The 14,124-nt window shown below is 41.5% G+C and overlaps 1 protein-coding gene across 2 annotated transcripts in view; it reads left to right on the top strand.

Moving 5' to 3' along the window:
• The window catches only part of pcsk6 (proprotein convertase subtilisin/kexin type 6), a 164,463-nt gene that overhangs the window by 137,621 nt on the left and 12,718 nt on the right, over window positions 1-14,124 (top strand). For both annotated transcript variants that reach the window (XM_067401398.1, XM_067401397.1), the window contains 2 exons: window positions 2,293-2,396; window positions 5,657-5,786. In XM_067401398.1, coding sequence (XP_067257499.1) covers window positions 2,293-2,396; window positions 5,657-5,786 — 234 coding nt within the window. The remainder of the gene's footprint in view (window positions 1-2,292; window positions 2,397-5,656; window positions 5,787-14,124) is intronic.

Genomic DNA, 14,124 nt, shown 5'->3' with positions numbered 1-14,124 from the left:
AAAGAACATGGCAACATGGCTTAGGTTTGCAAAATTGCATCTGAACAAACCATAAGACTTCTGGAATAAAGTTCTTTGGACAGACAAGACCAAAGTGGAGATGTTTGTCTATAATGCAGAGCGCCACGTTTGGGGAAAACTAAAGACAGGATATCAGAATAAACACCTCATACCAACTGTCCATCATGCTTGTGGAGCGGTGATGATTTTTGGCATTGTTTTGTAGCAACAGTCATTGAGTCGACCATGAACTCCTCTGTACACCAAACTATTCTAGAGTCAAATGTGAGGCGATCTGTCCGACAGCTAAAGCTTGGCCAATTTTGGTAATGCAACAGGACAATGATCACAAGAACACCAGCAAATCTACACCAGAATGGCTGAAAAAGAAAATAATCAAGTGTTTCAATGGCCCAGTCAAAGTCCAGACCTCAACCCAGTTGAAATGCTGTGGCAGGACCTTAAGAGAGCTGTGCATAAACAAATGCCCACAAACCTCAATGAACTGGAGCAACGTTGTAAAGAACAGTGGGCCAAGATTCACTCACAATGATGTGAGAGACTGATAAAGTCATACAGAAAACGATTACTTCAGCTTATTACTAAAGTTGATTCTACAAGCAACTGAATTATAGAGTGTACTTAGTTTTTCACACATGGCTGTAATATGTGTAATATGTGAGGTTGTAATTACCTAATTTTAAGACCTGCTAAAGACCAGATGATTTTTTGATTATGTCCCGATAAGTGAAACCATAGAATTCAAAGAGGGTGTACTTTCTTTTTCACATGACTGTTATAACAATAGTAATAATAATAAATATAGCTGCAAGCAGTAATTACGGGGCCAAGCACAAAAACGGCACAAGAAGCCAGCCAACACGGCTGGGAGCATCAGACCAACTGCAACAGTGAGCCATTAAAGACCTATTAAGATCATTTTAGGCAAAAGAGCTGAAAAATGATAAAAATGAGGATTTACTGGTTCATCACTTTCGCCCAATAGGTGGCACTGTGTCCAAATTGTTGTGGTGTGGTCAGAGTGAGGTGACAATGACACTTGCAAAGTTTGGTGTCAATATGTCAAAGCATTGCAGAGATACAGCTTCAAAAGTTGTTTTTGCATCATGCCTCAAATTCGTTGCTCCGGTATACGAAAACGGTTTGACGTATCGACTTGAAATCCATAACTGTTTGTTGGCATGGTCTGAAGATGATATGGTTACATTTTGGTGAAAATTGGAGCAACTGTCTAGGAGGAGTTCGAAAAAGTAGGTTTTTAAAGAAAAACAATATGGCGGACAGGAAGTTCAGCCGACTATGGCAAATTTGATATCTATGTTCTCAGCATGACCCAAGGAACCAGTAGGTGGCGCTTCGCCGAAACACTGCATGTTGCCTCAGGTCATGCTTGTGATGACATGTACCAAGTTTGGTCTGAATACGATAAAGCGTTGCCTTAAGTCTATTTTTGCAAGCAATGCGTACAATTCATTCACATGTTTTTCGAAAACGGTTTGAGGAATCGACTTGAATTCCATAAATTTTTGTCGGCATGGTCTGACGATGACCTGGTTCAATTTTCTTGAAAATCTGAGTAACGGCCTAGGAGGAGTTCGAAAAAGTAGGTTTTTCAGAAAATTCAAAACAATGGATACATTTTCATGACGTAAAATTACGTCATAGGGTGCAATCGATTCGTCTTGACCCAAGGAATCAGGGAATTTTGAAAAAGGAATTTTGTTACTTACCCTTACGGTTCAAAAGTTGTTAACATAAACATAAGTGCAACTTTGGACAGCTGGTGGCGCTAGAGGGATTGAGTTAGAGACTCCAAATTTGCTATGGACATAGCTTAGACTGTCCTCTAACTGAGTGCCAAATTTCACAACTTTTTACCATACGGTTCTATGGGCTTCCATAGACTTCCAGAGCGGAAGAAGAAGAAGAATAATTAAAAAAAAAAAAAAAGAACTCCATCAGATACAGTAGGTGCCTCTGCACCTTCGGTGCTTGGCCCCTAATAATTATTATGTAATTGTATAAAATTACAATCATACATTTTGTTTTGCTCTTGGTATGAATAGTCTTCATTTGCATAAAAAGTTTTGATATGTAAATGTTGCCGTCACATGTTAATGTTCTGATCATTTTGATATAACTGTTGTTTATGCTTTCCATGATGAAAGACTTATGATTTTTGCTTTCCATGATAAAACTGTGGAAACATTGCAGTGAATTGTGATATGAGTTTAATTTTTCTCTCTTCTTCTTATATTTTCCTGATTAAAGTCTGGCAGGAATGACCTGCGTTCCACAGTGTGCCAATGGAACTTATTTTAACTTGGAAGAAATGAAGTGCAGCCCTTGCCACATCTCCTGCTCCACATGCACAGGTCAATTCTTTTCTTTTCTTTTCTTTTCTTTTCTTTTCTTTTCTTTTCTTTTCTTTTCTTTTCTTTTCTATTTTATTTGCTGTACTTACTGTAAATATCACAGCCACAAGTAATTTGTCAGCCATTATATTCAGAACAAATGCAATTTTATACAACAAACGATAAACAAAAATTCCTAGTAGCATCATAAATGTCAATACAGATGAATTGATCGTGGCCCATTTTTTTTACGTCAGCATTTATCAACTCTGGTCTTCAAGGTCCACCGTCCTACCCTGAACAAAAATACACCTGAACAAACAAACTAATGTCTTCGAAAATTCTAAAAAATCAACACTTACAGACAGGTAAACTGCCACAAACCTTGAGGCATCAGTATACTGTATCATCATGTGTCTCATTCAGAATCAGCGCAGTTCACTCAGAGGACATTGCAGATGCAAAGCTGACTCAAATATTGCTCTCTGAATATGAAATGAACTCAATGCAAAAGTAGAGGAATGAGATCAGATGTCTTCCCTAACTTGTTTACCACAGGAGCAGAATCAATTCGCAGTGAGAGACGCAAGAGTAAAGAGTTTGTCTTGTTTTCAGGACAGCAGGAGTGAAAGAGCCCCTGCCAGTCCTCTTTCACTATTGCTGCTGAGCCTTAGAACTTAATTAACTTAGTTCATTATACCAACTCACCAGAGACGACTGATAAGCCGTGAGTTGTTTGCTTTCCAAGTTCGCTGAAATGTGGAGAGCTAATGTTATAGACACAGCGTGGCGGAGGGAAGTAAATTGACAGATTAGCCCGAGTGTGTGTCATGGACTCCATTCCAAACCCTATAGTGAGCTATAGGGCATTTTAAGCCATTAAAGGGATAGTTCACCCAAAAATGAAAATTTGATGTTTATCTGCTTACCCCCAGTGCATCCAAGATGTAGGTGTCTTTGTTTCTTCAGTAGAACAAAAATGATGATTTTTAACTCCAACCGTTGTGGTCTGTCAGTCGTATAATGCATGTCAATGGGAACTCCATCTATAAGAGTAAAAAAAAACATGACAGACAAATCCAAAATAAACCCTGCGGCTCGTGAAGACACATTGATGTCCTAAGACACGAAACGATCAGTTTGTGTGAGAAATCGAACAGTATTTATATCATTTTTTACCTCTAATAAAGGTGTGAATGCACTCTGATGCCAGAAGTGATCTCTCGTGCTTATACTTCAATGAGTGTGAGAGATCACTTCCGGCTGGTGTACATCTTGAGACAAAACAACGGCGCTGACATATTTAGAGATATATTTTAAGCTGCTGTCAGTTAAAACAGCTCAAACATGCATTTTAGTCTTGGACTAGGCTTAAGCCTTGTCTGTGAAATAGGGGGAAAGTAGGAAATATTATTATCTAAAAGCAGCATGACATGCATCATTCGTGGAGATGACAATCCACTGCAACATACTCCATCTAAATTAGTAGACTAAGAAGGAGTCTTGTTTATTTCATTCAATGCTGATTGTTTTTTTGTTTTTTTTGCTTCAGAACATTTCAGATTAAGATTTTTTTAATGTTTTTGAAAGAAGTCTCTTCTGCTCATCAAGACTGCATTTATTTGATCAAAAATAAAAACAGTAATATTGTGAAATATTATTACAATTTAAAATCACTGTTTTCTATTTGAATATACACTACCAGTCAAAAGTTTGGCAACATTAATATTTTTAATGTTTTTGAACGAAGTCTCTTCTGCTCATCAAGGCTGCATTTATTTCATAATAAATACAAAAATAATATTTCACAATAATATTGTGAAATATTATTGCAATTTAAAATTATGGTTTTCTATTTTAATATACTTTAAACTATAATTTATTCCTGTGATCATAGCTGAATTTTCAGCATCATTACTCCAGTCTTCAATGTCACATGATCCTTCAGAAATCATTGTAATATGCTGATTTATTATCAATGTTGGAAACAGTTGTGATGCTTAATATTATTTTATAACCTGTGATACTTTTTCAGGATTCTTTGATGAATAAAATGTTTAAAAATATCAGCATGTTTTTAAAATAGAAATCTTTTATAACAATATACACTACTTTTCAAAAGTTTGGGGTCAGGATTTTTTTTTTTCTTTCTTTTTTTTGAAAGAAATTAATACTTTTATTCAGCACAGTTGTGTTAAATTGATAAAAAGTGATAGTAAAGATTTATATTGTTAGAACAGATTTATATTTTGAATAAATGCTGTTCTTTTTAACCTTTTATTCATCAATGAATCCTGAAAAACGTATCACAGGTTCCAAAAAAAAAATATATATTAAGCAACACAACTGTTTTCAACATTGATAATAAGTATAGAGTATCAAATCATCATATTAGAATGATTTCTGAAGGATCATGTGACACTGAAGACTGGAGTAATGATGCTGAAAATTCAGCTTTGATCACAGAAATAAATTATATGTTAAAGTATATTAAAATAGAAAACCATAATTTTAAATTGTAATAATATTTCACAATATTATTGTTTTTTCTGTATTTATTATGAAATAAATGCAGCCTTAATGAGCATAAGAGACTTTGTTCAAAAACATTAAAACTAGTAATGTTTCCAAACTTTTGACCGGTAATATATTTTACAATGTATTTATTCCTGTGATTTAAAGCTGAATTTTCAGCATCATTACTCCAGTCTTCAGTGTCACATGATCCTTCAGAAGTCATAATAACATGCTGATTTGCTGCTCAAGAAACATTTTTATAAAATGATTATTATAATTGTTGAAAACAGTTGTGCTGCTTCATATTTTTGTAGAAACCATTTTTTCCCAGAATTTTTTGATAAGTTTAATGCATCCTTCGTGAATTAAAATTAATTTCTTTCAAATCTTACTGACCCCAAACTTTTAAAATGATAGCATATGTTTTTGCTATGTTTATGCTTTTGATGATTATGTGCAAGCACCTTTGAAAGAGATCACATGGTTGACCTATAGAAGAGAGTCTTTCGTAATCTTGCTTTAACCTTAGAGATGAGCTGATCAGCTGGAAGCAGGCAAGAAAATCACTTTTGTGGTCTTCAGCTGAACCTGATACATTGTATACGGCCACTGATTAATGATAACACTGCATTGTTAACGTCAGCCTCTGTCACCAGCCGTCAAAACACGCCTCAAGCGAAGACCCCAATGAAACGCACATATAAATAACGGAAAACCGATTCCAGACCACCAGCGTTGAGCTGATAGTGTGGTTGTGTTTGCAGGGCCGGGACTGGAGGAGTGCATTCAGTGTGCGCCTGACTTCTTACAGCAGGAGTGGCGGTGCGTTCGGACATGCGCTCCCGGGTACTACAGGAGCGAGGCTGCGGGATTCTCACAGAGGATGTGCCGCAAGTGAGTCATGCAAACGTCTCAGATGATGACTAAACATTTGAGTACAGTTATGCATAAAGTTATAAAGTTATGCATTCAGACAGAAACCAAAGCTGTCTTTCTACTGCACACAACAATCGGACACAACTGCCGGAATTCACCCTTTAGTGGCAGACGTAATAAACTTTCAAGCTCATTCTTGCTGTCTCTGCATTTCTAGCCTAGTATTTCCATGCAGTTTTTCCACATTTTAGAGTGACATTTGTTAACACAGTGGTTGACTTAAACTTACAACGAACAAAAGTAATGCCTTTATCTTCCAAAAATTCACCATGGTGGAATGAATGAATGCAAACAATAAACAGTGATGCATATAGGACAAATGACCACCAATAATTTTATGGAGACAGTATTAAAAAAATACTAGAATATACATATTAAATTAATAATTTATTACTTATTTGTCTATCAATAACCATGCATTTTTAAAAGTATTGAGTGTTTTTGATAAATTTAAGGTATTAACTTTTGCTTTTTTAAATATTCATCTATCTTTAGTGTGTAATGTTGCTGTTTGAGCATGAAAAAGGTCTGCAAAGTGACAAAGTCCCTCCAGTAGGAGTTATTCTCTATATCAGTGTCACTGTTTTTGAACTCCCTGAAACACCTCCATTGTAATCTTGAGTTTTCTTCCGGGAATGAACACACTACAATATTCCTCATTTAAATAATTCCTGCACACGGCATACATTAAATAAAGAGGCAAGGCTAGGGTTTGGATCGAAAATCAATTCCAGTTCTGGAATCGGATACTTATGGTCAGGAATTGGATACTTTTTATAAAATTAAAAATTCGATTCCTCTTATTGATTCCTTTTTGTGCATTTTAACATGACTTTAAACCATTCAAGCGCAAGAAGACTCTCACGTTGTTTTTTGTGCTGAGCACACATCCAAAGCGACATGCACACAGAAAGTCGCCTCTCATACATTTTGAATAGTGTGCGATACTGAACTGAGTATGCGATACTGAACTCTGTCTTTTTGCACTTGAACAGACAAATACACACAAAAATATCCTCATAAACACAGTTGGTTATGTCTTAAGTCAATGTAAACAGTTGACAAAGAAAACTCATAACAGTATTGTTACATATTCACTGTTATCTTCCTTTAGTTTGACCTAGTTTTCCTCATTCTGTTTAATTAGTCATTTCTTTCACCTGTGTCCAGATCATTATCTTGTTAAAGGGATAGTTCACCCAAAAATGAAAATTTGATGTTTATCTGCTTACCCCCAGGGCATCCAAGATGTAGGAGACTCTGTTTCTTCAGTAGAACACAAATGATGATTTTTAACTCCAACCGTTGCCATCTGTGAGTCGCATAATGTGGGCCAATGGGAACTTCTTTTATAAGAGTAAATAAAACTTGCTTAGACAAATCCAAATTAAACCCTGCGGCTCGTGATGACACATTGATGTCCTAAAACACGAAATGATCGGTTTGTGCGAGAAACCGAAAAATATTTATATCATTTTTACCTCTAAAACATCACTATATCCAACTGCGTTCAGCATTCACTTAGTAAGGTTTGATCGCGCTCTGACAACGGAAGTGATGTCTCGCGCTTATACTTCAATGAGTGCGAGACATCACTTCTGTTAAGTATATTGTATCCGTGCAGCTCTTAAAGTGACAGCAGCAGGAATATTAGGCTCTATAATAACGTTAATCAAACATGTATACGATTACGTCATAGAAGATGCAACTTTTTGAATGGAAGAAAAAAGGAAGAAATTCACTTTCGCTAAGATACTGGCTCTTTATAATTTATGCCACGTAGCGATTTTCACTTGCACATGTTACAGATCCCTTGTTTCCCTGGACTCCTTTTCCCAGAATCCTCCTGTTCTCCTCACCTGCACTCACTTCCCTCGTCAGCTCCTCATCGTCACTCATCACCTGCACCTGGACTCTATTGTCAGCACTCCCTATATAATGCACTCACTCCCTGCACTCCTGGTCCGTTCTCTGTTTTGTTAAGGTGTCTGCCTGTTGTTCATTGCCATTGTTTGAAGTAAAGTCTCTATTATCGTGGAAATCCGTATCTGCCTCATCTCTCTACCAGCCACCCGTAACAGAAGAACGGACCCAAACCGACCGGATTTTCCACGAAAAAAAAAAATGGAGACTTTCCCCAGCTCCCTGGATCCAGCTCCTCCATCGCCTCTCACCCTAACAGCCAGCGAACGCATTATCGGGCTCCTGCAGGTAGGACGTTCGCTGGAGAGGTATGTGGAGGAGTTCGTTGAGCTTGCTTACTTGTCTAACTGGCCCGACGCTCAGTTGATCTCCCTGTTTTTGGATGGATTGGATGACGACACTATCCGTTTTGATGAACCTGTTTTTTGTTTCTCCTTAAGCGAAACTATCAATTTAATTTTGTGGTTGAATGGCTCCAAATTCTTAGTGAAAGAGGTTCAGGATCAGTGTTGTCGTCCGGTCCATCCAGAAACACGGTTGGCCGGGCCAGTTAGTCAACCTCCGGCTCCCTCCGCATACCGCTCCAGCGAACTCCCTGCCTGCCCCAGGCTGGACCCATATTCCGCTACTGGGCCCAGTAAGCGGAGGAGGAGGAAGAAAGCGGCTCCAGTATCTCCAGAGCCCGCTCCAGTATCTCCAGAGCCCGCTCCAGTATCTCCAGAGCCCGCTCCAGTATCTCCAGAGCCCGCTCCAGTGTCTCCAGAGCCCGCTCCAGTGTCTCCAGAGCCCGCTCCAGTATCTCCAGAGCCCGCTCCAGTATCTCCAGAGCCAGCTCCAGTATCTCCAGAGCCAGCTCCAGTATCTCCAGAGCCAGCTCCAGTATCTCCAGAGCCAGCTCCAGTCCCCACAGAGCCAGCTCCAGTGCCTGTGGGGATTTTAATTGTATTTGAGGGGATGAAATGGCCCTCAACCCCAGTCTCCGCCGCCGAGCAAAGTTCTCCAGTCTCCGCCGCCGAGCAAAGTTCTCCAGTCTCCGCCGCCGAGCAAAGTTCTCCAGTCTCCGCCGCCGAGCAAAGTTCTCCAGTCTCCGCCGCCGAGCAAAGTTCTCCAGTCTCCGCCGCCGAGCCAAGTTCTCCAGTCTCCGCCGAGCCAAGTTCTCCAGTCTCCTCCGAGCCAAGTTCTCCAGTCTCCTCCGAGCCAAGTTCTCCAGTCTCCTCCGAGCCAAGTTCTCCAGTCTCCGCCGCCGAGCAAAGTTCTCCAGTCTCCGCCGCCGAGCAAAGTTCTCCAGTCTCCGCCGCCGAGCAAAGTTCTCCAGTCTCCGCCGCCGAGCAAAGTTCTCCAGTCTCCGCCGCCGAGCAAAGTTCTCCAGTCTCCGCCGCCGAGCAAAGTTCTCCAGTCTCCGCCGCCGAGCAAGTTCTCCAGTCTCCGACGCCGAGCAAGGGGTTCTCCAGTCTCCGACGCCGAGCAAAAATTCTCCGGTCTCCGACGCCTACGAGCCCTCAGCTCCAGCCGCCGCCGCCGAGCCCTCAGCTCCAGCCGCCGCCGCCGAGCCAGCCGCTCCAGCCGCCGCCGCCGAGCCAGCCGCTCCAGCCGCCGCCGCCGAGCCAGCCGCTCCAGCCGCCGCCGCCGAGCCAGCCGCTCCTAGTATGGTCTCTGTGATTGAACTCTCCAGCCCAAAGACTGTTTTCCCTCCCTGCCTCCCTCTCCCGCCTCCTCCAAGTCATGTCTATACTGCACCTCCACCTCAAGCCCCCTCGCCCAGATCTCCACCTCGGACCTCTGGGCGATTACCTTCACCCCGGCTCCAACCTCCCTCTGCTCCACCGTTGCCCATCAGTCCTCCAGCTTCACCAGTCTCCATCCTGCCTCCACTCACACCTTGGTCATTCATCAGCCTGCCCTCCCCTCTGGACTTCACTCCTCCGTCTCCGCTCCGTCACTCCGTCCCTCGGATTCAGTTGGCCTCCTCACTCCCCCCCGGTGTTCGTTTTGTTGGCTGTCCTTCTGCTTTCACTGCGGCCTTCTGGAGCCCCGGCTGCGCTTCGGTCGGCGGAGCCTTCGGTTCCGCCATCACCCGCCAGTCCTTCAGCGACGCCTGGGCTCAACGCCTCGAAGGCTTCGGCTCCTGACCCGCCATGGCTGCCCGCTGCACCTGACCCGCCATGGCTGCCCGCTGCACCTGACCCGCCATGTATGCCCGCTGCATGTCTGCCCGCTGCACCTGACCCGCCATGGCTGCCCGCTGCACCTGACCCGCCATGGCTGCCTTCGGCTCCTGACCCGCCATGGCTGCCTTCAACCCCTGACCCGCCATGGCTGCCCACGGCTCCTGACCCGCCATGGCTGCCTTCAACCCCTGACCCCCCCATGGCTGCCCACGGCTCCTGACCCGCCATGGTTTTTGGACCTGCCCTGGAGACCTCCACTCCAGTTTACTCCTTCCCCTGCTCCGGTTTGAGGTCTCCAGGGCGCCCGCCCCCCTCCCGGTTGTTACATCTACGGCGCGAGGACGCGCCTACCGGGAGGGGGAGGTACTGTTACAGATCCCTTGTTTCCCTGGACTCCTTTTCCCAGAATCCTCCTGTTCTCCTCACCTGCACTCACTTCCCTCGTCAGCTCCTCATCGTCACTCATCACCTGCACCTGGACTCTATTGTCAGCACTCCCTATATAATGCACTCACTCCCTGCACTCCTGGTCCGTTCTCTGTTTTGTTAAGGTGTCTGCCTGTTGTTCATTGCCATTGTTTGAAGTAAAGTCTCTATTATCGTGGAAATCCGTATCTGCCTCATCTCTCTACCAGCCACCCGTAACAGCACATATAAGAAGATTATTACCAAGGCAGCTGACGTTAATGGAGGAATTTTCAGCTTTACTCTTTAACTACAATTCCTGTTCATCAATGAAGTGAGAATCAGACCCGTTATAAATCCAAATACACTTGAATTAATTACATAAATTGATAAGTGTACTATCAAAATAGGAATAAAGATGTTTGCCGTCGTAATGATGACAGTAGCGCACACAAAAGTAGCAACTGTTCCATGCTCTGGCTCAGTTAGTGCTCACACTGCATGCAAACCATGCTCGAGCCCAACCAAACAGTGCTCTGACCCACCTCTTCCAAGCGGGCCAGGGCCGGCTAAACGAACGGGCACGAAACGGAGCGATCACATTTATCAAACGAACCGGGCTTTGGGGATAGAATACACCCTTAGAATAAATGTGAGTGATATCTTAAGTTTTTTTTTTACCTTATTGGAATCGAAATTGAAAATCAATAAGAATTGGAATTGATAAGCAGAATCGGAATCGGAACCGGAATCATTAAAATTCAAACGATACCCAACCCTACAGTCCCTGACAAAAGTCTTGTCGCTTATCTATTTTGTAGAAACACCTGCTATTAACCTGACTTTTAATTAATCAATTGGTGTTAGAAATAGCTCATATGAAAAGCTAAAACCCTCCCAAATGATGCACTGAAATAAATTAGTTTCACTGAAAAAAGATTTATCATTTAATCAAGAGAGAAAGGTAAAATTTTGGCAAGACAAAAGTTTTGTCGCTTATAAAGAAATTTAACAAATTTACTGCAAATGCAAAAATATGTCAGCAAATTAAGTAGTGGTGCTGTGAGATCCAAATTTAATATCTTGTATGACTTCCATGAGCTTGAAGGACTGCATCCATGCGGTTTGGCAAGGATTCATACAATTTATTGATGAAGTCATCAGGAATAGCAAAGAAAGCAGTTTTGCATGCCTCCCAGTTCATCAATATTCTTTGGTTTCGTCTTCCATGCTTCCTCTTTCATCCCACCCCACATATGCTCAATGATGTTCATGTCTGGTGACTGGGCTGGCCAATCCTGGAGCATCTTGATCTTCTTCGCCTTGAGGAACTTTGATGTGGAGATGGAAGTATGCGATGGAGCACCATCCTGCTGCAGAATTTGGCCTCTTTTATGGTTGGGAATATAAGAGGTAGCTAAGATTTCTTGGTATTTTAGACTACTGATGTTGCCTTCCACCCTGCAGATCTCTCGCACACCCGCATACTGGATGTAACCCCAGACCATGATTTTTCCGCCACCAAACTTCAGTTTTCTGGGTGAATCTCGGATCCATGCGGGCTCCAGTAGGTCTCCTGCAATATTTTCGGTGACTGTGGTGTAATTCAACAGAAGATTCATCTGAAAAATCCACTTTTTCCAGCGTCCATCCTTTTAGCAGGCTGTGGGCCTTGGCAAATGCCACACGGTTTTTCATTTGTCTTTTGTTTAGTGCTGGCTTCTGGGCACTGATTCGACCATGGAGGTCATTTTGAGACCGAATCCGACAAACTGTTCTGGTTCACTCTAAAAACTGCTGGGTTAAATATGGACAAAACCAGGGATTGGGTTGTTTTCACTTAGCCATTTTTTTCAACCAATTTTGGATTTATTTTTTTAGCCAGCAATATAGTAATATAGTAAAAGGCGTGTTTTGCTCACCCTCAAATAGGGGCAAATTTGTGGGGTATTTTAAGCTGAAACTTGACCAGACCAGAGACTTATATTACATCATGTGAAAGAGGGCATAATAGGTGCCTTTTAACCCAACCTGCTGGGTTTGTCCATATTTGACCCAGCTTGGGTTTTTTTAACCCAGCATTTTTTAGATTGTTGACACCGGGACTTCAGGTGACCAGGTCTCGTGGAGCTCTGTTGCAGTGGAAAATGGGCTGGCCTTGGATTTTCGAGCCAACAAACGGTCCTCTCGAGCAGTTGTCTTGTGGGGTCTGCCTGACCCGGGCTTGTCAAAAACGTCTCCAGTCTCTTCAAATCTTTTTTTTTATCCTCTGTACTTGACGCTGAGACACATTGAAGGTGTCTGCCACATCAGCAGTGGATCTGGTCTTCAGCCTCTTGATAATCAAAACTTTAGTCTCAGGGTGAATCTTAGGCATGTTTGCAGAAGTCTAGTTGCAGTTGATGTGAAGGTCTAGTGTACTGGGGTTCTTTGTATACACACCTGAGACCTAATTGATCCATTATTAGTCACAGGTGATGCTCATATGACAAGGCGACAACACTTATGTCTTTGCAAAAATTGACTCGCTATATGAAAAATTGGCTTTACCAAGTTGTGAATATTAGAATACTTTTTGACAGTTTCGTTTTGCACTGAAACATTATTACAAAAGCTGTTGGGATTAAAATGAGCCATTTCTTGTAAAAAAAAATCTTGATTAGAAATATATTTCAGCTGTCAATTTGTACACAAGTGACAAGACTTTTAGACGAGGCCTGGTTTAAATTGCATAGGTAGTGTGTTGACACTCGCGGTTATTGTAATATCTCAAACACTCTGGTGCTTGCTTTTTTTATCTCCATATCAATGATCAATAAGCAATCAGTTTTGCAGATAAAATCAGACAGAAGCAGCAGAGGAAGGTTCAGCACAGATCTTTCATGTATGGGTGAGATTTACAACTCCATCACTGCGTTTTAGATTCCTGTAATGTAGCATAAGGGCGGCAGGAGAGGATAGTCGCCTCTGCACCCCACAATTTATAAATCAACAGTCTTTTGCTTTATGAATGCTGTCTAAAGCAAATAGAGGCTTTTATGAAGGTCATGGATGGTGATTGGAGTAGAGATGGGTTCTTCTCTGAGTACGGTTGATGTTCACTGGAGGCAAATAGATCAGACAGCCATAAAACAGAGGTAAATTGTGGCCCTGAGGTAACCAATATACAGTGGAAGACATCTAGTTTGAGCTCATATACCAGCAAATGACAAAGTACATATAGTAAATACTATATAAGTGCCCAGAGGTCACATATGGAGTGCCAAGGACAGTTTTACAGCTGTTCTTCAACACTACAGCTGTTATGAATGGCCTTAGAGCTGTTGTCATTTTTTATATCAATCAGAGCTTGTATATTTTATAATGATAAATTATCCTGCTTCAAATCATAATGGGCCTGGGCCTTTATAAAATGTTTATTGTGTTTAACTGGTTTTGAGAGTGGCCCACCTGCTTTACTTGAAGATTCTTCATTGGAAAGAGGGGAAGAACTTGTTTTGTATGTACATGCTTGATATTCGTTTTGTGTGAAAACTTTCTCTGTAAACATTCACTACATTTCTAAAGTTTGAGGTCATTTTAATATTTGTTTAATAATGTTTTATTAATCAAAGATGGATTAAATTTATCAAAAGTGACAGCAAAGACATTTTCTAAGGTTACATAAGATTTCAAATAAATGCATCAATTAATCAAAAAATCCTGAAAAATATGTATTATGGTTTCCACAAAAACATAATCCGGCACAACTGTTTTCAACTTTGAGAATAATCATAGATGTTTTTTTAACAGCAAAACAT

This window comes from Chanodichthys erythropterus, chromosome 11 (genome assembly GCF_024489055.1).
Source record: "Chanodichthys erythropterus isolate Z2021 chromosome 11, ASM2448905v1, whole genome shotgun sequence".
Classification (NCBI taxonomy): Eukaryota; Metazoa; Chordata; class Actinopteri; order Cypriniformes; family Xenocyprididae; genus Chanodichthys; species Chanodichthys erythropterus.
Note: the sequence above shows the minus strand (reverse complement) of the source record. Positions and strands in the feature narration are given on the sequence as shown.